The 24,584-nt window shown below is 37.4% G+C and overlaps 1 protein-coding gene across 1 annotated transcript; it reads right to left on the bottom strand.

The window, feature by feature from the left end:
• Positions 1–9,699: 9,699 nt before the first annotated feature.
• syt4 (synaptotagmin 4) lies at positions 9,700–24,251 on the bottom strand (the record flags this gene model as incomplete). The annotated part of the gene is given in 6 exon segments (NM_001171514.1): positions 9,700–10,788; positions 10,789–13,894; positions 13,923–14,792; positions 19,979–20,099; positions 21,261–22,072; positions 24,070–24,251. Coding segments are annotated over 4 exon segments (1,275 nt in total).
• Positions 24,252–24,584: the final 333 nt, after the last annotated feature.

The raw sequence follows: 24,584 nt of genomic DNA, 5'->3' as shown, positions 1-24,584 counted from the left end.
AAGCCACAGATGTTGCAGAGACAAAAAGTCACCAAGCCATAAATGTTCCAGAGACAAAAAAGTCACCAAGCCAAAAATGTTCCTAAGACAAAAAGTCACAAAGCCAAAGATGTTGCCGCGACAAAAATGTTGTCGAGACAAAAAAGTCACCAAGACATAAATGTTCCCGAGACAAAAAAGCCACCAAGCCAAAAATGTTCCTGAGACAAAAAAGTCACCAAGCCATAAATGTTGACATGACAAAAATGTTGTTGAGACAAAAAAGTCACCAAGCCAAAAATGTTCCTGAGACAAAAAAGTCACCAAGCCATAAATGTTGCCATGACAAAAATGTTGTTGAGACAAAAAAGTTACCAAGCCAAAAATGTTGTTGAGACAAAAAAGTCACCAAGCCAAAAATGTTCCAGAGACAAAAAAGTCACCAAGCCAAAAATGTTCCTAAGACAAAAAAGTCACAAAGCCAAAGATGTTGCCGCGACAAAAATGTTGTCGAGACAAAAAAGTCACCAAAACATAAATGTTCCCGAGACAAAAAATCCACCAAGCCAAAAATTTTCCTGAGACAAAAAAGTCACCAAGCCATAAATGTTGCCACCACAAAAATGTCCCCGAGACAAAAAAGTCACCAAGTCATAAATGTTCCTACAACAAAAATGTTGTTGAGACAAAAAAGTCACCAAGCCAAAAATGTTCCTGAGACAAAAAAGTCACCAAGCCAAAAATGTTCCTGAGACAAAAAAGTCACCAAGCCATAAATGTTGCCATGACAAAAATGTTGTTGAGACAAAAAAGTCACCAAGCCAAAAATGTTCCTAAGACAAAAAAGTCACAAAGCCAAAGATGTTGCCGCGACAAAAATGTTGTCGAGACAAAAAAGTCACCAAAACATAAATGTTCCCGAGACAAAAAATCCACCAAGCCAAAAATTTTCCTGAGACAAAAAAGTCACCAAGCCATAAATGTTGCCACCACAAAAATGTCCCCGAGACAAAAAAGTCACCAAGTCATAAATGTTCCTACAACAAAAATGTTGTTGAGACAAAAAAGTCACCAAGCCAAAAATGTTCCTGAGACAAAAAAGTCACCAAGCCAAAAATGTTCCTGAGACAAAAAAGTCACCAAGCCATAAATGTTGCCATGACAAAAATGTTGTTGAGACAAAAAAGTCACCAAGCCAAAAATGTTCCTAAGACAAAAAAGTCACAAAGCCAAAGATGTTGCCGCGACAAAAATGTTGTCGAGACAAAAAAGTCACCAAGACATAAATGTTCCCGAGACAAAAAAGCCACCAAGCCAAAAATGTCCCCAAAACAGTATATTATAACTGTATAATGGCAACATAAGATCTTCATTACACTGTTTTATTAAATCAATTACCAAACTGATTTCAAATGTGTCTGGCATATGGACAGATAAATATGATCATGATGTAATAAATGAATAAATTCTTCATGTTGTATTTGTAATAAATATTTAATTCATACTCTGCCGCCACAAATCTGCAATTATTTTACGTCCTTTCCACAAGGCATTTTCCAACGACAGTATTAATCCGTCAGCTTCATTGTGTGGAACAGGCAAGTCCATTGTGCGGGCGAAATACAAACAGAGCTTTACTAAAAATAAAACGGCTTAAATGGCGATTGTCAACCATTCACCTGAATTATAGGCATTACAGCATCTAGAATAATCCTATATATGGGGAAATAAAGCAGCTTCTCGGGGAGCTTATTTCAGGCAGATTCTATTTCAGAGAGAGTAAAGCCTGTGTTTGTTCCAGTCAGTACATGGAACCTTGCGTGTGGTGTCTAATCCATTACTCTGCTGATAAGGAAAGGTCACCAAAATCTGACACATTCCCCATTAGAGCAATAACTCGCCATTCGCTCAGTCTGTTAGCAAAACATTTAGATTATTTATATCTAGACATATTTAATTTGTCACCGCTGAATTCCACTCCAAAAATGGAAGACTGCATAGCATCTCCCTTCTCTGTATATCAGCCAACAGTTGTGGAAAGTAATGACTTTATTGACCAACAATCTCTGTAAACAATTCCTTAATATAAAATAATATACAATAAGGCAGGATAATTCCCATCTATAAGTAAATATACTATTGTAAGGCGCACCGCCAGTCCGGCACGTTCCCCCACCTCGGTTTACGCCAACCGGTGGGTGTGTCTCAGGGCTTCCTCATAGGGAAACATTTCCAACATATTTGTGCAGGCGTGGTGATGTCATGACATGCGCGATTGTATGTTTTGAAGCCAAAGGTGCCATCTTGGTGGGGGTTTTTGTTTACTTTTTTTTCCTCGTTTCCTTCTGTTTTGGTGCCAAAACTCCCTGTTTAAACCTCATTTGCCTCATTCCCTCATTGACCAAGCTGGCTTCTGGTTGCCTCAGGTAAGCCTTGTTTTTGTGCACTTTTCCGGTTTTGACTTCTGTTTGTTTTTTTAACCACAATACTTGCTGCCTGCCTTGACCTTAGCCTGAATTGATCATGTTTTTGTCTCATCCTTGGCAGTACTTCGTATTGTGGTTGTCTACAACTCCCGAGTTAGTAGGTTCCTAGCCAGTACCACAGCAGAAAGTACAGGGCCCCCAAAAGGGCATTGGTGAACACCGGGACTGGTTGGGTATTCCCGCTTCTACAGAAGAGATTAGTAATGCAAGATGCCAGAGTGCACACCTACATAGTTACATAGGGTTGAAAAAAGACCAGAGTCCATCAAGTTCAACCCTTCCAAGTAAACCCAGCACACACAACCCACGCCTACCAATCTATACACTCACATACATAAACTATATATACAAACACTAATACTAACTGTAGATATTAGTATCACAATAGCCTTGGATATTCTGCTTGTTCAAGAACTCATCCAGGCCCCTCTTATAGGCATTAACAGAATCTGCCATTACCCCATCTCTAGGAAGGGCATTCCCCAACCTCACTGCCCTCACCATGAAAAACCACCTACGCTGCTTCAAATGGAAGCAGCGTAGGTGGTTTTTCACGGTGAGGGCAGTGAGGTTGTGGAATGCCTCATCAAAACAATAATAATAATAGAGGTGCAAACTGGAGAAAACCCATTCAGCAACTCCAAAAATAATCACAAAAGCAAAAAGTATCTGCACACTCAAAAAAATACAAAGGAAAATCTTTTATTTGTTATAAAAGCTTAGAAAATATAAGCCAATGTGTTTCAACCCAACAAAGGGTCTTCATCAGGGCCCCTTTTTTAACTTTTTTTGCCCCTGATGAAAACCCTTTGTTGGGTTGAAAGGCATTGGCCTATATTTTCTATGCTTTTGTAACAAATAAAAGATTTTTCCTTTGTATTTTTTTGAGTGTGCAGATGCTCTTCTACAGAAGAGTCAGACTTCTGTCAGTGGTCCAACAACCTGGTTCCTATCTAACTAGAACATTACAACTATGTTGTTTTACTTTTCTTTGAAGGTGCTTATTTTGGTTACAACCCTTTCTAAATTAAATTAAAAAAAACTACTTTTAAGGTGGCCATACACCCGTGTGGAGAGATATACAAATAGCAAAAGCTTAGAACTTGTACCTGATCCTTAATTGCACTCCCCGTCAGTGTGCATCTAATCCAAGTCTAGAAAGATGAAAACCGCTGACACCATGGCCTGCCTAGGTGTCACCTGATGCCCCAGCCTATGTATGGTTTATGGAGATGTTAGTTCTGCTTCATGTGGAACATTGAAAGCTGTAGGACCCTTGGCAAAGGGGAAATGCACATGTAGCATGAAGCTCATAGTGGGTTACGTTGTTATAAAAATAAAACACATTGCTTTGTTACCATATTAGATGGAGAATAGTAGTAACCTCAAAGAACCTGCTTTTGGGGAAAACATGTTGTTATCGTGATCAATATTATAAAATAATAGTGAGGTTAATAAAATAGATATCTACTGAGTATGACCATTGCAACTCCCTCTCAATATTGATCAGGAGCAAGGCAACCTCTTTGACCCCAGAAGAGAATGTGCCTAGTTAACTTGGATCAATCACTGTTGTAATATATAAAAATAACTCAATATACCTTTCCTGTCTAGAAAGGCATTCCACCCATTGTAAACCCATCCACTGGATTAGCCATCATCAATCAATAACAAACCCCTGGTTAACAATATACGTCTCCATAAAACTGTTCCAACTCAGTGGAATCCCTTGGGCAATACTGATGGACAGAAATCTTGAGGTCAGTTCACCATTATTTTATTCAACATACACTGCCAATGGGTCACTGTAGTTCATTTACTCTTTGTTATTTATCCACTTCACTGGAGCTTTGGCTGATTTCTTTGGGTCATTGCCTCGCTGAAAGGTTAACTTCCTTCCCATAGTAAGATTTATGGCTGATGGCTTTCCTTGGAGAATTTTCTACTTTGCATCATTTGTTTTTCATTTTGAGGGATATTCCCCAGTCTCTGCCAAAAAACAATCATCTGTACCACATACTACAACATGCTATTCTGCTTCATAATGAGACTCCAGTTCATTAAGAGAATGTCATATTGAATTTTACTTTTTTACTAAATTTACACGCAAGGGTAATGACACACGAATATTTCCAAGGGAAAAAAAGTCATCAGGACAAAGTGCCAAGAATTGTCTATTGCCTAGCTCTTCTTATTACAAATGCAAGTTACAGCTACAACAAAATGCTACTTGGTGTACCATAAACCAGTTACATAGTAAGCGAAACGCACTACACATATTTACACTTATATCGACCTATCTATACCCTCACATATATAAATTATATACACCAATATCTGTACTAATTGCCTTGAATATTATGCTTGTTCAAGAAATCATCCAAGCCAACTAAGTAAGCTTTATCAGAAAGGTCTATGTGAATACAGCCATAAACACTTACAGAACTGCTGCTCTTAGTCTTCATTAAAAAGAATCTCTATATTTCTTACCTTCTATTTTGTACACATGATCGTCTGTGTCAGACTCCTTTCTTTAAGAAAAATCCTTCAGGGCACAGCACAAGCCTGCTCAGTTTGCTCTTCTTTCCCGCTTTATTGCTTCAAATTAAGTTCTGTTCCTCTAATCTAAAGAGGTGGCCTTTGGTGCACTGATGGGAAAAAAGATCAACCCCCATCTGTCCATAACCCCCTTTAATGTACTTGTACAGAGTAATCATGTCCCCTCGCTAGCACCTTTTTTCAAGAGAAAATAACCCCAACCCTGACAGTCTAACCTTTACCAGTTTAGTTGCAGTCTCTGCACTCTCTCCAGCTCTGGAACCCAAAACTTCCCCCCCATACTCAAAGTGACTACCCTGGGATAAATACTATCCGGTCCCAGATCTTTGTTTATCTTTACATGTTTAAGTCTCTTTTGAATTCCCTCCTGAGTGACCCATGCGTCAGTAGAATTAGGTCTATTAAAAAGAAAGCTTTCATTAGCTGGTTCCTCAGTTGTGTAGACAGACAAAAAAATAACAGTTCAGAATTTCTGCTTTTTCCCTGTTCTCATCAATCAACTGACCCCCCTGTTATAATAAGGTTCCCACCACTTCTTGCTTCATTTTTGTACTATTTAAAAAATCATTTTTTACTCCTAGTTGCAATACTGTCCCAGCTAACGTGAATGCTTTGGAGGCACATTTTTTCTTACCAACCTCGACACCAACACATTTATCAAACCATAAAGTTTTGCCATTGTATATTTTTGTTTTGCCATTTTGTATAAAGAAGAAATGTCTCATCCACCAATTGTTTTAGGTTTGGGATAAAAAATGTTTAAATGCATGGACTGTTCATGTATACGGTAAAAGCAAGACTATCACATTGCTTCGGGGGTAAAACCGCATGTTTATTAACAGTGCAGAGAAGGAGCACAAGGTTTTCATGGCAGAACCATCCATCATCAAGTCTTCCTCTTAAACCTGAATAGATTTAATGGTTTCCAACTATGATTGCCATGTCTGTACAAACATGTTTTGCTGGGACAAGATAAATCTCCATGTAGCAGAAATGTAAAGCTTATACGTAATTTTGTTTATTTGAAAATGTGTAATGAATTCTATGGGGCTGATTCATCAAAGTACGAGTTTGAATCCCGAAATGGGTAAAATTCGGAATAGATACAATAATTTCTGATGATCGCAAATATCACGAAAATGCTTACGGAAAAGATCGTAATAGTCACGATAATATTGTTTGGTGAAACAAACAATCAATTTGGCGTCAAAAGAATAGTCGCACGTCAAAATAAATAGTTGCACGTCAAAAAAATTAGACACAGGCTTGAAAGATTCGCGAATTTCATCACTAAAAGTCACGATACCGAAGCTTGAATGAATCCAAAACTTTTGTTCTCGGTGCGACAAATACGATTTTGCGGCAGAATTTTTTATGCACCGTATTAAAAAGTCACGCAAATTAGCAAAAAAATCAGCAAAAATACACATGGTATGAAAACTTAGAAAAAATACGGGTTTTTTTTGTATTCGGAAGCGATCGTACTTTGATAAATAGGCCCCTAAATGTCAATGTCTATATTCAAAAATTACATTCTTCATAGATCATGCATAAAATATAAAGATTTTAGTAAATGTAGGTTTGTTTGGTGTTAACATACTAACACAAATCAGAGACAACACGATTCTCATTGAATTGTTTTTTATTTAAACATGAGTGAAAGCAGCAACATTTATTCGTATATTACATACATGACGCACAACATACGCACGACGGAGCCGGCACAGAACATACGACACCTCATACACCATGCTTCCTGTCACATGTCTTCTATTTAGACACAACAAACCACAAAGTGAGAACAACAGAATAAATACTTCATATTATTTAAAAAAAAATTGCAGTGTGGTGCTAGACTTTCATCAGTGAAGATGTTTCCCCCCTTTTTTCTCTGCTTATGTTCAAAGAGTTCATGTTCATATGTTCACAACTCCCAACAACTTTTTTCGATAGACATTTAAAACGATTTATGGAACAATGGGCAAGCTTAGCTTTAGATTACGGTGCTGTCGGTCTTGTTGGTGAAACTTTTCAAGATATTTATGCATGGAGGTATTAGAGTTCTTCTCTGGTCAGGTAATGAGTCCATAGCATCAGGTCGATGCCTCGAAAATTCGATCGAATCACCCAACTTTTGCATTTAAGCAGGTTGGAGTGAAGAAACTAGCTGCTGCTTAATCGAAAGTCTATTTCCATTCTCAATTAATTGAGTTCACGTTATCTTCATAAATAAAGAACAAAGCATGAACCTGTTGCATGTAGAGAACATTTCTTCTCTACATCGTTCACTGTATATCGATGAGTAAGATTAGGTGACTCGGTTGAGTCTATTAATAAAGTTACTCTAAACAGCTTCCCAGAATTGCCTTCCTTTGTCCCTCTGTTCTTTCTGACCAGGTTCCTCAGTTACAAGCTGATCAATTCTTCTCCTTCCTTGTTCAGAGTGAAGTTCCGCCCCCACTTCCTGTTCAGGTCTCTCATTACATCGACTACTTGCAGTCGAATTGGAGAGCCTTCTGTGCATGCCTGGAGGCAGCAGGAGCCAGTCTGTGCATTAGCAGGGTTTTTTTTCTTGATGAGAAACCTGAACAGGAAGTGGGGGCGGAGCTTCACTCTGAACAAGGAAGGAGAGGAATCGAGTAGCCTGTAACTCAGGAACCAGGTCAGAAAGAACAGAGGGACAAAGGTAGGCAATTCTGGGAAACTGTATAGAGTAATTTTATTAATAGAAAAAAAAAGTTTACTTATTCTTTAAGCTGATTCCTGGGGCTGATGTTGGCCATTGTTGACTATGCTATATCCCTTTGCATAGGAGACAATGGTTTTTAATAAGCATCAACAAAATGTCTAGAAATCGCCAACATAAAAGCTCACAAAAAAGTAGTTTTTACGTATAAAGCTACACCTGAAGAACTTTTCCATGGTCCATCGTTTTTGGTTGTTTTTGATTCTTGTTTATGATTCTTGGCCTACCTGCTTTGCACTAAAATGATTGGTTCTATATATTGTATTGTGTGCCTTCAAAAATGTAAGGAAATAGTGTTTTTCTGTCGTTGAACAATTAGCCACACTTGCATAGTTAAGACCCCACTGTGTGCAGATATTAAGGACCACCTTCAAGCCACTTGGGTTGGGTTTCTTCAACCCAGAAAAATGGCTACACAAAACTTTGGAATCCAGGTCTATCCTGGTCCCTACAACCTGAATGCCAAACTCAAGGAAGGCCAGTGTGCAATTTGTAGTCAATTTCATTATTTTAACCTTTAACGTTAGGTTTGCCAAACTGACCAATTTAATAAGCCCTATTCGTAATTTGCATAGCGCCAACAATCTTCCTACAACACTAAACACTTGTCAAAAGTATACATAGAAAAACAATATTCATATTTTTAAAAAGTGCAAATTTGTTTACTTTAGGGACTATAGCTATTATGGAACAAATATCATTAGTGATGCGCGAATTTTTTCGCCAGGCATGGATGCACAACGAATTTCCGCATTTCGCCATTGGCAAATTGTTTCGTGAAACTTCTGCGAAAATTTGCGGCGGAAAAATTCGTCAAGTGTCAAATTGGGCATCAAAAATGCACAGGCGACAAAAAAGACGAGCGAAAAATGCGTTTCGCAAATTTTTCTCCAATTTTCTTGCCATTTCGCGAATTTTATGGCAAAACAGGACAGATTTGCTCATCACTAAATATCATTAATGTGTATTTTTCCCTATATAGCATGCCGTATTGCATGTAAAAAGTCTAATTTACAAGTATATGCAACATACATGAATTTATCATTTTAACACTGGGCGGATTTAAGGAAGGTTTTGTTGTTGTTAATGTCCAATGGATAACGTTATGGAAAGTTCAAGGAACAAACAAATACAAATCTGTTCCGTTGCATTTTTGTAGTCTTGCAGTCTTAAAAGCTTTGTGCCATAGGAAATAATGGAATTCAACTAGTGATGAGCGAATTTTTTCATTAGGCATTGATTCGCAGCAAATTTCCACATTTCACTATTGGCGAATTTGCCGCAAAAAATTAACTGCGTGTCAAAAAAAGATGAAGTTGTGTCAAAATGGGCATGGTTGCGTCAAATTAGGTGTGGTCACATCAAAACGGTGACAAAAAAGTCGCACAACAAATATCCGTATTTTGCAGATATTTCGCAAATTTTCCTGACGTTTAGCAAATTTTTTTTGGTGACAGATTCGCTCATCACTAAATTCAATTGCTCAGATTCAAGTGCTGAACGCTAAAGAACCATTTCTGACTAAAAGCCATTGAGGGAAAAAGGAAAAGATTTTAATAAACAATAATGTTTAAAAAAAAAAATCCAGAATTATCAAGAATCAAATTCAATATTTCACAGTTATTCAAATTGTGAATTTGAGTTTCTGAAACTCACATTTTGGAGATTTAATAGGCAAAAATGTGGCATCTAAAAACTGCCAAGTTCATTTAGAATTCAAAATGAGTAGCAAAATTCAAGCTATTTTTTCATTCAAATTTTCAAGAATAATTTGAAATTTGGCAGTCTTATCGAAAATAATGGGTAGAATGTGATTTTACTGCATTCAAACAGTTTTCTTGTGTTTTTACATGATCGAGATTGAGCACACATTCTACATTTTCCAGTTTTACAATTTTTTTTTTAATAAGAAAAATCTCAAAAATTCAGTTTTTTTTTTTTAATAGAAATCTGCCTCCCTGCAATTTAACTACATCTGCTAGCTAAAAGAAATGCAGCAAGAAAACAAAAACAAGTTCGACAGATAAGTAGTGATGAGCGAATTTTTTCGTCAGGCATGGATTTACAGCAAATTTACGCATTTTGCTATTGGTGAATTGTTTTGCAATTTGTTAATTGTTTTCGCCGTTTTGTGAATTTTTTGTAGTTTCGCAAATTTCTGGTGAAGCGAAACGGAACAGATTCGCTCATCACTACAGATGAGACAGCAGGTTTGTATAATCCTCTGCTAATGAGCTTCTGATTTTAGGCAATTCCATTACAGCCACTGAAAATACCTTGCGGTTTATAAAGGGGAAACTCATTAATTTAGGCTCGGGACTCCCTTGTGGCCAATGGCAAGTTATCAAAACCTAATAAAATCTGTCAGACAAAGATCCACTCTTTCAAAAAAAGTTCTGTGCACAGCACCATCTAAGATCAATTGTTATATATTAATGATAATAATAATAAATATCGGTATAACAACTGCCCAAGAAGCTGATAATCTGCTTTTGTCTACATACCCAAAACAACTAAACACAGGGCAGTGATTGCTAAATAGGGCTAATTTAATATGAATGCTCTATTGTTATGTTTTATAGCTCTATATACCCAAGAACCAATATGCTCATCTTTGATAACTTCCAGCTGTATCACAAAAAAATGTCTATCAAGATTCTAATCTTAGAGCAGCTAATTGTGCTACGGAAATTCCTTTTTCCTAAATGTGCCAATTCTACCTTTGGCGTGGATTCATTTTTGGCTTGATTACAATTATTGATTGATTGTTGGTTATAGTAACTCCCCTAGTAATATTTTGTAAATAAAATATTTCCATATTTAAAAAAGTATTTAGATTTTTGTATTCTGTTCTGGGGGGAAAAGTTTCAAGGAATGCTTAATCTGGTCTTGATTCGTTCATGCTTTATTTTTTAACTAATAGGTGTAGGTTTGGATTGGCCAGTAGTGATGGGCCAATGTTGTCACCAGGCATGGATTTGCAGCCAATTTCAGCATTTCACCATTGGCAATTGTTTCGCAAAACTTCTGCAAAAATTTCAGCGAAATTTCAGCAAAAAAAAAGTTTCAGTTATGTCAAATTGTCAAATTTGGGTAGTGATGGGCGAATTTTTTAGCCAGGCATGGATTTGCAGCGAATTTCAGCATTTCACCATTGGCAATTGTTTCGCAAAACTTCTGCAAAAATTTCAGCAAAAAAAAAGTTTCAGTTACGTCAAATTGTCAAATTCGGGTAGTGATGGGCGAATTTTTTTTCCAGGCATGGATTTGCAGCGAATTTCAGCATTTCACCATTGGCAATTGTTTCGCTAAACTTTTGCAAAAATTTCAGCAAAATTTCATCAATTTCAGTTACGTCAAATTGTCAAATTCGTTTTACAAATTTTCCAGTTAAGCGAAACGGGACAGATTCGCTCATCACTAATGGCGGGATAAAACAGAAGCTAGTCAAACCCTTAGATAGTCTGCACTGATTCCTAACAACCATGAAACCCTAGTTGGGGGAATGTAAGCAAAAAATAAAAATAGACTGTTTTTTTTTTTTTTTACTTTGTGCATATTAACATTTAATATAAGATTGTGAACTCAAAATTGCAACTTGCATGTTGATTTGGTTGCACCAATGCACAGTGTAAGTAAGTTTTTATTTTTGAAGGACAATTTTCAGACCAAATAAAGCCATGTTCAATTAGGCCATAAAGCAGTTAAAATGTTTGTTACTGATTTTTACATACATTCCCCCTATAGGCAGTTTCATTAACTGTGCGTCCTGAGTTGGCTGTTCACAGCAAGTAGAAGCTAGGAAAAGCCCAAGATGGACGGGCCTAAATAAAGCTCTTGAGATAATTTTTCCATCAAGCTAAGGGGCATGTTTACTAAGATTGGAGATAAATATCACCGGTGATGTTGCTTATAGCAACCAATCAGTAATTAGATTTGAACAATCACCTACAAGTTAGAAACCAAAAGCAAAGATCTGATTGGTTTCTATGGGCAACATCACTGGTGATATTTATCTCCAATCTTGGTAAACATGCCCCTAAGTTGTCTATTCAATTATAAACAGCATAAATAAAATTAGTATAGAGTAACGATAATGAACGATAACGATAATGAATTACCATTATGATCAATAAGGGGCAGAGTTTAACGCTGGAGCTCCCATAATGCACTAGGTGCTTTTTCTATCATGTGATATGGCTTAGGCTCTCTTGTAGATAAGACCACATAGGCCCTTTATAATTAATCAATTAGGCATAATCATTTTGTGATTAATGCAAAAGGGTATTTCCATGTAAGACCAATTTACCTACATCTATTCTTTCAGTGGGTTTGGAACATTCCTTGGCAAGGCCACGTCTTCCCATTAGCAGAATTTTTTGAAAAATTGGGAACGTAGTGACAAAGTTGTTTAAATTTAATCTACTTACAGTATTTATACATTCGGATTAGTACTTATACCTTAAAATATATTTATATATCTATATACATTAAAACCTAAGTCAACGTGGATTGTTCCAGTATACAAATAAATACAATTGTGTTAACTGTGTGCTATGGAACATGGGATATCAATAGATTTGATAGACTCAATTCATAGATTTAATTCATAATTTCAATTATAAAATCAAAAAATTTTTACATGTTTGTGTATTATCAGGATTTTATCTAAATTTATAGATTTATAGATAGTAAATGTAAGTTGGACGGGGGGGTATTAAGTCAGATTTGGGTGAATGCACCTTTTAATAAATAGGTTTGGAGAACATTAATGTTCAGTGGGTTAAATTATGATTTGCACTGCTCCAACAAAGGGGGGGCTTTATTGTATTTTCAGTTGTCTTAGGGATGTATTTATTGTTATATATGTGTGTTAAAATCCAATTTTTACATATTTATAAATAATAATAAATACAGTATAATAAGTCTAACATTTAATCAAAGTATCTTATGTTGGAATTGTCATAATCAGCTGATAATTGTACAGAATTGGCAATAAAGTAGTTCAGAAAATTCTAAAAAAATGGGTTCCATAGATAATAAACCCATATCTCATATTACATATCTTGTGTTATTTAGAATTTGGGTTATGGTTAGGGCTAGAGTTTTGCTGATGCTCATTGGAGAATATAAGCAATCTAGACGGACACATGGACGAATATTCTGTGTATAAAGAATGATATTTTCTTAAACCCAAGGGGAATGATCAGAATTCATAACCAACACCATATTTTTTCATGAATTGATCCAGAGTTGGAAGCCATTTTCCATTGTATGTAGCACTATTTATAGTATAGTAGTTATAGAGCTAGAGTTATAGAGTGTTATAATAAACTACACACATTGGACATTTCATAATGTGAATGTGTTTTAATACTGACAAATATTTTGGAAAATTGTAATGTTTTTTATGAAATATTGGTGATAAATGTAGCCATTGTCCTTGAGTGATGCTGTAGAAATATTGTAGAATCTGTCCCTTTTCTAATTCGTTTTGTTTGTTTACTTTACATTGCCTCTGGTCTGTCAATAATGCACATAAATAGCATTGGTTTTGCCATAATAGAGTGAAGCAAAGGTATAAGGGAAGCCGAGTCAGCTCATTAGTTGCTCCTATTTGTTCTGTCACTCATGCTAGAACGTTGCAAGTCAATCCTCAGTGTATACATATATATACATATATCATCAGTTGACATGTTGCATTACTTCCAGTATATATCATTTACATTTAGTTGCTGCCCTATAGATTTTCTTTGGAAAGGGGAGTATAGTATGCAAAGGTAGCAAAGCACTGGATTCCTGCACTACTCTGGGTTATATATATATGTATATACATCAAGCCAGAAATGTGTTTGAGTCCAAGCCCTTTGATACTGTTTCGGTGCTTCATCCTCTATCTACTAAGTTTGTCACTTATGAAAATCACAAAGTCAAATAGCAGATTTTCCCATATAATTCACAAGAAGAACACAATGCAAGTGAAATAAAAATTGTTCCTGTTGTGAGTCTTTGGGCTGATCAGTTACAGAGCTAGATTATTATGCACAAAGCTCCCTAGGTTCCAGCACGTGGTGCCATTAGTTCTCATCAGGCCATCTTTAGTAGTGTTGGCCATCAAGGCCATCTTTAGTAGTGTTAGCCATCAAGGCCATCTTTAGTAGTGTTGGCCATCAAGGTCATCTTTAATAGTGTTGGCCATCAAGGCCATCTTTAGTAGAGTTGGGCCCCTGGGTAAAAAGTATTGGCCTTCAGTTGTTATTGTTGGACCACTCCAAGCACCTTATGACAGCCAAGGGTGCTGGTAGGTTTATTTCAACAACAACCAAAGGACTACACTTTCATTGTATATGTTCCAGGGTACTCAAATGCTACTGAGACCTTCTAAAGACATCTCAGAGAGAACGTCTACCATACCAAGGACACCATTTTTTAACTAGTCCATCTAGTTCCATGTCTTAAATCGACCACAACAATCGCGTGCAATAGATTCCACTACATTCTGTAAATGTTACACAGTTGGAAAAACTATGTAAACATACCCCACTGTTTACCAAATCTTTTTGGTTTGTGTTTTTTACCTTCTGCTATTTCTTCCTAAATCAGCCACATGTTGAACAAAAAAAAATGTAGTTACAAGCATTTTTGAAATTATTTTACACTAGAAATAAACCAATTTATGGAAACAGGTAAAGTCCGCTCATTTCTATTTCATTGCTAACCATCGCACAGCATATGCCACTTGGCAATTTGCCTCCGGGGATGTTCACAGATTTCTTTCCAGTGCTCGCCACCTGTTCCATCTGCAGAAGACCCCAGAATTAATCGGCCAATAACCTCATTCCTTGATCCTCTGTCTGAATCCATGACAAGGAACTCAACACTTATATCTTCCAGGCCTTCACAAGGAATGTCAAAGACAAACAATTCGTTGAATACTGCATTCGGGGTGCACTTCTTCACATGAGTTTTCTTTTTGGAAATCCTTTTCTTGGCATGATAAAGGTTCACTTTTACATAAGGATCTGAAAGATATAATTCAAAAGAAAGAAAAGGTAATTGGTTAATTGCAGTAAGTGGGCCCTGTTTAACTGTTTGAACACAAGTAGGGCTTGATACAGATTGGTCTATACCAGTGATCCCCAACCAGTGGCTCGGGGGCAACATGTTGCTCCCCAACCCCTTGGATGTTGCTCCCAGTGCCCCCAAACCAGGGAGTTATTTTTAAATTCCTGACTTGGGGGCAAGTTTTGGTTGAATAAAAACAAGATTTCCTACCAAATAAAGCCCCCTGTAAGCTGATAGGGTGCATAGAGGCTGCCTAATAGCCAATCTTAGCCCTTATTTGGCTCCTCCATGAACTTTTATGGTGCTTGTGTTGCTCCCCAAGTCTTTTTACATTTGACTGTGGCTCACGAGTAAGAAAGGTTGGGGATCCCTGGTCTATACCATGGCGAGGCAATCTTTGCCATTCCATATTACACAGAAGTACAGCTTTCATGATTCTTAAGCTCCAATAACTCTTCCATTAAAATACTATAGAATTGTAGACTGTTGTTTCCAGTGTAGACTTTTTTTCTATCAATGTCCCTTTTACAGTATCCAAAATTTGCCAAACCTTAGTCCCGCTAATGCACCAATGGGGAAGGCATGAGATTAGCTTTGAGTATAGGGTTTAATGCACCATGGAAGAAATTCTCTGAACATACTGACTTCATCCACTATAAATGTCTGCTGTCACAACTCAATGCTGCCCTTTTTAAGGTGAAGAAAGATTACTGTAGAATGCTCATAAACAATCCAATCCCAACACTTGATTTTTTTTTTGTGTTTTTTTTTGGTGTTTTCCTCATCAAAAGGATCAATCCACTTTGTAATATTCAAAAACAAATGCATTTCCAGTCAAAAACAGATCTGTACCTTTACCTTTATTTTCTCCTACCTACCTACCTACTTACCTACCTACCTGTTCCCAATCTGCTTTAATTCAACTCTTTACCAGCTTCTAGTATGCTCCTCTATTTGTCCCAAAAGGCCTGTGTCAAGCCTATTTTTTAAAAGCTTGTGCTTCACTCAACCTATTTCAAAAGAAAGAACTACCAACTACCAACATCTCATCTCCATTCACCACTAGCTCCTAGGATGTTCCTCTATTTGTCCCAAAAGGCCAGTGTCAAGCCTATTTTTAAAAGCTTGTGCTTTACTCAATCAATCGCTCCAACTACCAACATTTCATCTCTATTTTTCCCACTAGCTCCTAGTATGTTCCTCTATTTGTTCAAAAAGGCCTGTGTCAAGCCTATTTTTTTAAAAGCTTGTGCTTCACTCAACCTATCTCTCCAACTACCAACATGTCATCCCCAGTCTTCCAATAGCTCCTAGGATGTTCCTCTATTTGTTCCAGTAGGCCTGTGTCAAGCCTATCTTATAAAAGCTTGTGCTTCACTCAACCTATCTCTCCAACTACCAACATTTCATCTCTATTTTCCCCACTAGCTCTTAGTATGTGACTCTATTTGTTCCGAAAGGCCAGTGTCAAGCCTATTTTTTAAAAGCTTGTGCTTTACTCAATCAATCGCTCCAACTACCAACATCTCATCTCTATTTTTCCCACTAGCTCCTAAGATGTTCCTCTATTTGTTCAAAAAGGCCTGTAACAAGCCTATTTTTTAAAAGCTTGTGCTTCACTCAACCTATCTCTCTAACTACCAACATTTCTTCTCCATTCTACCACTAGCTCCTAGTATGTGCCTCTATTTGTTCCAAAAGGCCTGTGTCAAGCCTATCTTATAAAAGCTTGTGCTTCACTCAGTCAATCTCTCCAACTACCAACATTTCTTCTCCATTCTACCACTAGCTCTTAGGATGTTCTTCTATTTGTTCCAAAAGGCCTGTGTCAAGCCTATCTTATAAAAGCTTGTGCTTCACTCAACCTATCTCTCTAACTACCAACATTTCTTCTCCATTCTACCACTAGCTCCTAGTATGTGCCTCTATTTGTTCCAAAAGGCCTGTGTCAAGCCTATTTTTTAAAAGCTTGTGCTTTACTCAGTCAATCTCTCCAACTACCAACATTTCTTCTCCATTCTACCACTAGCTCTTAGGATTTTCTTCTATTTGTTCCAAAAGGCCTGTGTCAAGCCTATCTTATAAAAGCTTGTGCTTCACTCAAACTATCTCTCCAACTACCAACATCTTATCTCCATTCTACCACTAGCTCCTAGTATGTTCCTCTATTTGTTCCAATAGGCCTGTGTCAAGCCTATTTTTTAAAAGCTTGTGCTTCAGTCAACCTATCTCTCCAACTAACAACATGTCATCTACCACCTTTCACACCTTATATCCTGTTCTCCCACATTATACAATCTGTAACTGCAACTTGTGCAACTGCTGAGACAGCTCTATGTAAATTACAAATGACCTCTGGGCTGCCAAAGCTAAAGGCCATGCCTGTATTCTAATCCTCCTACATTTATCATCTGTACTTGAGGGACAGGTATGAATGATGTATAGCACTTGGAATATGTTGGCACTATGTAATTACATGATAATAATGAATACTGTTACATACTTACTATTAAAGGTGAAGCTACAGCTTAACTAAAGAAGTAATCTAGAAATGTTATACAATATGTTTAAGGCTTCTGTACCAGCCCAAGACAACCCCAGCCCTTTAGCAGGGAAAATGTGTATTGTTTGCTACATGTCTACAATGTTGTCTATTATTCATGTTCTCTGGCTCATATGCCCAACCCATGCTTTTAAGATTATTTTTATATAAATTTCAAACATCCAATTTCTAACTTTTAAAAAACTACTTCTCGGTAACGATCACTTTCACTTAAGCTCCCAAAAAAATCTGCTTGGCTTTAAAATATATAAAATAAATATCCAGCAACCCTTAATATTAATTACCTATACACATATTGGAAATTCCTTGAAAGTCTAAAAACCTTCTTGGAGATCAGCAATACATCAGAGAAGCCATTGATTCAGATAATAGCATGTAAAGGACAGCACGAAGCACATTAGTTGAACCATTAATCATTTGGTTTAGACTTCCGCCCTCCTCCCCCATACACACACAGAATAACAAGCATGGGGGACACATCAGATATATCATATCTGCTTGAAAAACCCATCAGCGTCTGGTTTATTGTTGCACAGTGATTGCACCAGATTATTATGTTCAATACACAAAAAATCCATCAAGTTTCAAGAGTTTCTATTACATTTGTACAGGTATGGGACCCATTATCCAGAATGCTTGGGACCTGGGGTTTTCCGGATAAGAGGTCTTTCCTTAATTCAGATCTCCTACCTTAAGTCTACTAAAAAAAATATTTAAACAGTAGTTAACCCCAATAGGATTGTTCTGCCCCAATAAGGGGTAATTATATCTTAGTTGGGATCAAGTACAGGTACTGTTTTATTATTACAGAGAAAAGGGAATCATTTAACCATGAAATAAACCCAATAGGGCTGTTCTGCCCCAATAAGGGGTAATTATATCTTAGTTGGGATCAAGTACAGGTACTGTTTTATTATTACAGAGAAAAGGGAATCATTTAACCATTAAATAAACCCAATAGGGCTGTTCTGCCCCCAATAAGGGGTAATTATATCTTAGTTGGGATCAAGTACAGGTACTGTTTTATTATTACAGAGAAAAGGGAATCATTTAACTATGAAATAAACCCAATAGGGCTGTTCTGCCCCCAATAAGGGGTAATTATATCTTAGTTGGGATCAAGTACAGGTACTGTTTTATTATTACAGAGAAAAGGGAATCATTTAACCATTAAATAAACCCAATAGGGCTGTTCTGCCCCAATAAGGGGTAATTATATCTTAGTTGGGATCAAGTACAGGTACTGTTTTATTATTACAGAGAAAAGGGAATCATTTAACCATGAAATAAACCCAATAGGGCTGTTCTTAGTTGGTATCAAGTCAAAGCTACTGTTTTACTATTATAGAGAAATGTGAATTATTTGATTAAAATGGAGTCTATGGGAGATGGGCTTTCTGTAATTCTGAACTTTCTGGATAATGGGTTTCCGGATAAGGGATCCCATACCTGTATTTTAAAAAGTAAAAAATTCATGCATTTCTCAAGAACTTGAGGAATTTCGAGTTCCAAGCACCAAGGGATACAATTACCAAGTATCCCTAATTTATATGCCCCTACAGGGGAGTATACTACTGTTATTATGATATTAATTTATCCTAATAAATTTCCCAAAGTAGGAAGAATAAAATCATGGTCCTTACGTCTGGGAACCAGAAAATGAAAGAAGGAAACCAATGAATCCAGATACTAGAAGTTATTAGTATAATAACCAGAGAGGCTGCAAGTCAGTGAGTGGTGTTGTGCCAAGAACTGATGCTGAAGGTGACACTGGGATCATTAGGGAAAGACAGCTTGACTAAGTAACCATCTGCTTTATAGCTAGTAGAAGTGAGCCTAGAGCAACTGGACTGGCTCTAAATCAACTTCTACTAGATATACCGTGACCTGGATGAATAAAAACCCTTTGTATGGTGTTTCTTCTTTGATTTGCCTACAGCAGTGATCCCCAACCAGTGGCTCAGGGGCAACATGTTGCTCCCCAACCCCTTGGATGTTGCTCTCAGTGCTCCCAAACCAGGGAGTTATTTTTGAATTCCTGACTTGGGGGCAAGTTTAGGTTGAATAAAAACAAGATTTCCTACCAAATAAAGCCCCTGTAAGCTGATAGTGTGCATAGAGGCTCCCTAATAGCTAATCACAGCCCTTATTTGGCTCCTCCATGAACTTTTATGGTGCTTGTGTTGCTCTCCAAGTCTTTTTACATTTGACCGTGGGTCACAAGTAAGAAAGGTTGGGGATCCCTGACTTAATGGATAAGCTTTATCATGGAGCTATTATCCAACATGGAGCCATTATCCAACATGGAGCCATTATCCAACATGGAGCCATTATCCAACATGGAGCTATTATCCAACATGGAGCCATTATCCAACATGGAGCCATTATCCAACATGGAGCTTTTATCCAACATGGAGCCATTATCCAACATGGAGCTATTATCCAACATGGAGCTATTATTTAGATGTCTATAGCTATAAGTACCAACAACAATAAGATCATAGAACTAGAACAGAATCCCCAAATCCATATTCCAAGCATATATTATATTCCAGACCCTTTAGATGAACAAAACAGTACCTGATAATCCTGACACTTCAGCTTTTGGTAAATGCCGAGCCTTAAGCACAACAACAGTTAAAGTATTTGTTGTCGACTGGTAGCAAAGAGAGATTAGCAGCTCTCCACGTCCGGCTGATTTCTAAAGGCAAACAAAAAATAATATTTAAAAGGAATCGGGTTTGATATTTATATTAATGTAAATGGTAGGGACTTGGATATAAATAAATGCATACAATAAATACAGTTGCATAAAACTATTTATATTAACAATGTAGATGACATTGATGCAAAAATAACTTCCTAATAATTCCTACTTTTTTTACAGTTAAAATTGTAAAATTACCAATTAGCTTCAATAAAATATGAAGATAGTGTAATTATATAAATATTTACTTTACTCTTTACAATTTAAAACTTGAGTTTTTCTTTGTGAACAGTGGTCTAGATTTGAACATTATTTTTCATGAAAGCAAAAGTACAGGTAGAGGACCCATTACCCAGAATGCTCAGGACCAAGGGTATTCAGGATAAGGGGTCTTGCCGTAATTTGGATCTCCATACCTTAAGTCTACTAAAAAATCAATAAAACATTAATTAAACCCAATAGGATTGTTCTGCCCCCAATAAGGGGTAATTATATCTTAGTTGGGATCAAGTACAGGTACTGTTTTATTATTACAGAGAAAAGGGAATCATTTAACCATTAAATAAACCCAATAGGGCTGTTCTGCCCCCAATAAGGGGTAATTATATCTTAGTTGGGATCAAGTACAGGTACTGTTTTATTATTACAGAGAAAAGGGAATCATTTAACCATTAAATAAACCCAATAGGGCTGTTCTGCCCCAATAAGGGGTAATTATATCTTAGTTGGGATCAAGTACAGGTACTGTTTTATTATTACAGAGAAAAGGGAATCATTTAACCATGAAATAAACCCAATAGGATTGTTCTTCCCCCAATAAGGGGTAATTATATCTTAGTTGGGATCAAGTACAGGTACTGTTTTATTATTACAGAGAAAAGGGAATCAATTTTAAAATTCTGAATTATTTGATTAAAATGGTGTCTATGGGAGACAGGATCCCATACCTGAACTTGAAGGCTTTTATGATAAATGTAAAATTTTGATAAAATTTGAATTTAAATTCAAAATTTTGAATTTTTGATAAAATCAAAAGAAAAAGCGTGTGGACCGCCCCCCCCCCCCCCCCCCCCAAATTTTTTTTTTCTCATTTCTAAAGATTAATGCAAAAATCAATAAATGTGCTAATAAAGAGAAACATATGAAATAAGTTACCCGGACATTTCTTTTATTGATTTCCCGGTTCATTAGCACTCTGCCATCAGACAGTTCAATTCCCGAGAGAGGAAAAGAGACTTCACCAATGACATCATCCCTGGAGAATCTGTCGAAGCTCAAGATGATGAAGTGAAGGACCAAGTCTTGAACCTGGCTGTAAGGAATTCCATAGAATGTGAAAGTCTCATCAAAGGCTGGGTCGAGAGTCTTTCTGAGCACTCTAGTTTTAACCTTGTGCTTCTTCTCAGGAAGGATGGTCATTTTTATATACGGGTCAGATGTCATGGACTGTTCATCCATCGCTGGAAGGGATCTGGCTTCTTTGATGTTCACCACAAATGCCTTTTTCTCAAAGTTGTACTCTAGAGCGAAGAAGAGGGTTCCTAGTTTATCTTGCTTGTCCAGGGATACTACAGAAGCGTTGGACTTGACGCTCTCAGGAGAAACGGAGTCTTTGTCTTTTTCTGGTAATTGAGGCTGCGAGAAATCCTCAAGGTCTGGAGAGCTTCTGACTTTATTGGCTTTCGGAAAATTGCCATTTAAGTCCCTTTTTTCGAGATCAAGGTGAAGAGAAGTCTTTGAGATGAGAGATTTAGGAGCCAGTTCTGTTTTTTCATCTGCTCCGAATTTCTTTTTGCTGTTTAAGCTCTCGGGGTATATGTCAACGCCTTTTAACACATGGACAAACTTGTACGGGGGCGTCGTGTTGGATTTGGCTGATTTACGCTGGCAACAAATCCACGAGAACAAAGACACCGTGAAAACAAGTCCAAACCCGCTGACCAGTCCAACCACTGATGGAATTTCATCTAAATTTAGATAATAAACAGTTAATATGACTTTTTATATATATATTCCTTGACAAAGTGTAGTCTGAACTTAACTACTTAAAGAACTGGAACGGCAGTGTTAAAAAAGCAAAATATTGGGCATAAGCACTGAGATGGGTTTCAACAGCTGGCCATGTTCAGTGGAGCTTACACTCTAAAAAGTGCAATAATAACATATAACACTTCACTGGAGATTACATAGAGATATAGTAAATGTCACTGTCAGAGACAAACAAGGAATGTACATTATGTGCCACCTACAGTTACATCCCAGAGTAGCCAGTCTGTTCAAAATCCATATTACTTCTTTTATACTTGTATTCATTTGGATCTAATAGTTTTGTTCAAAACGATGCTCTTTAATACGATGTAGATAACCCGGGTCAATAGAGATTCTCAGGAAATAGGAAGACTGTATCTATCATATTATACAGTATCTGGTAGAACTAAGCCTAAAGCAAATGGACTTTCTGAGTTTTCTGAGAATATTTCATTAAAGAAGCCACTCGGATGAGCGGTGAAACGTTTTCCAAAAATCTCAGAAAGTCCAATTGATTTAGACTTAATTCTATTAGATTCTGTATATGACCCGGTTGAATGAGAATCTTCATAGACATATCTATCATAATACGAGCAGCTCGTGCTCCCAACCAGACAGGAATTCCATATGAAGGCAGCTGGTCCTTTTTTCTTAATTGTGCCAAAGTTTTGTTGAGAAATATATAATACAATTTTTTGGAAAAGGACTTCAATATGTATTTTAAAGTCATGGAAGTGAAACTGTTCAGCCAATGCCCATCCCTGTGTCTTCTAGACTTTTGTATGTATCACACCATTTGTAATTCAGCGCAAACAAGAAATTGCACAGTGAGCAGGGTGATGTTTGTGATCTAATTGACTGCATACATTAGCACAAAGGCGGAGGGGTGCAGCTACAGCTCATCGTGAATTACAGTTATTTAATAGCAGGAAAGGCAATAGAATTCTATAGGCGCCATCTGGATATCTTATATCATGCACGAGCTATGAGAAGACCAAAATATTATACATAAGGCACAAGTAGGACATGAATCCATTATACTTTATACTGAAAACTCTAGTAAAAGCAGAAACAACACCCAGGCCATGTTATCCTTCCACATAAACAAATGGAGAATATTCTGTTTATGGAAGAAGCCGGATAGACCTGAGAGAGAAGCAAGGGCATGTAATTACTGGATTTGATGGACTCGGCGTTTACAGATGTGATGCACATCATGCTGAGCAAATCTATTTTTAATATTCCCCGTCGTATGACGTCAGGCCGGACTAGGAAGCATTATGTCTGCTAAGCCGTGAATCATCTCCAAACGCCCTCCAAATGCAGTGCCGATAGCACCCAAGAGACCAAAGAATAACAGAAAAATATATATATCTATCCCTTTGAATAATTCAAGGAATCCAATGAAGCAAATACATCTCGGCGTGCCAATAAATAAGGTCTATATTGCTCAATAGGGTTTGTCCAAAACTTCCACTGATTGTATCTCAAGTCAAATGGAAATCGTACTATTTGAGTTTTGCCATCTACTTTTACTCAGACGATGCACCCCGGGCTGCAAACTCTCTGACACCCCCTAAAACAATCATTAAACCGGGAAAGTTAAAGATATATTGTACAAACTGTCAACACTGGAGACTCCACCACCTCCACCTCTACCACCACAACGGCTGAGGCTGATGGCGTATTTTATAATACACGAACAGGTAACGGATATCAGAGCCGACAAGTATCTCAGCATTTATATATTCTATGTAGGTCAGACTTAAGACCCGATGTAGACGACGGCAACGGGGTTTAACCACAGGGCAGAATCCCCTGAAGAAGTCCCATCACATTTTTTCATTCACTCGTGGCCGATACTGTTAAACCACTTACACGCAACATCACATACAGGGGGGTTAATGCCCCAAACTTGAGATAGGAACTTGCTTACCAAAAGCATCTCTGCCGCTCGTGATTGGAGCCATTTTTCCTGCTTGTGGCGTCCGAGGTGCCGAAAGAGATCTCAGCCGCTCCTGCTCTCTCTGCCGGAGGATGCTCAGTGGCTCGAGATAAAGCCAGTCAGGGAAATAATCAGCCGCTGGATCTTGCTTTGCCGATAATGGGAGTCCTGTCTGCTAATGGCTGCAGCTCACCTCCAGCCCATCCCTAGCCTGCATCCTTACTGACTGTAGCTGGGGAGCCTGGTGGGCGTGATTTTCCTGCTGTGCACGAGCGCTGGCTGTCTGCAGGGTCCTAATTGAACAAAAGGACCAGTAGGCTGCTGTCCAGGGTGCTGAAACACAGGCTGCATTCTATATCATAAAGCCTTTAACCCTACAGATGCCACCCTGGACTTAGATTTAAAAGTGATTTTCTTTTAACCCCTTAGTTACCCCATAAGCTGTATGACAACACTCCCACACGTACATCCTGTGTCATTATCACTACCACACATTGTGAAGAGAA

Source organism: Xenopus tropicalis, chromosome 1, assembly GCF_000004195.4.
Source record: "Xenopus tropicalis strain Nigerian chromosome 1, UCB_Xtro_10.0, whole genome shotgun sequence".
Classification (NCBI taxonomy): domain Eukaryota; kingdom Metazoa; phylum Chordata; class Amphibia; order Anura; family Pipidae; genus Xenopus; species Xenopus tropicalis.
The sequence above is the reverse complement of the archived record's forward strand: the minus strand, read 5'-3'. Positions and strand labels throughout refer to the sequence as shown.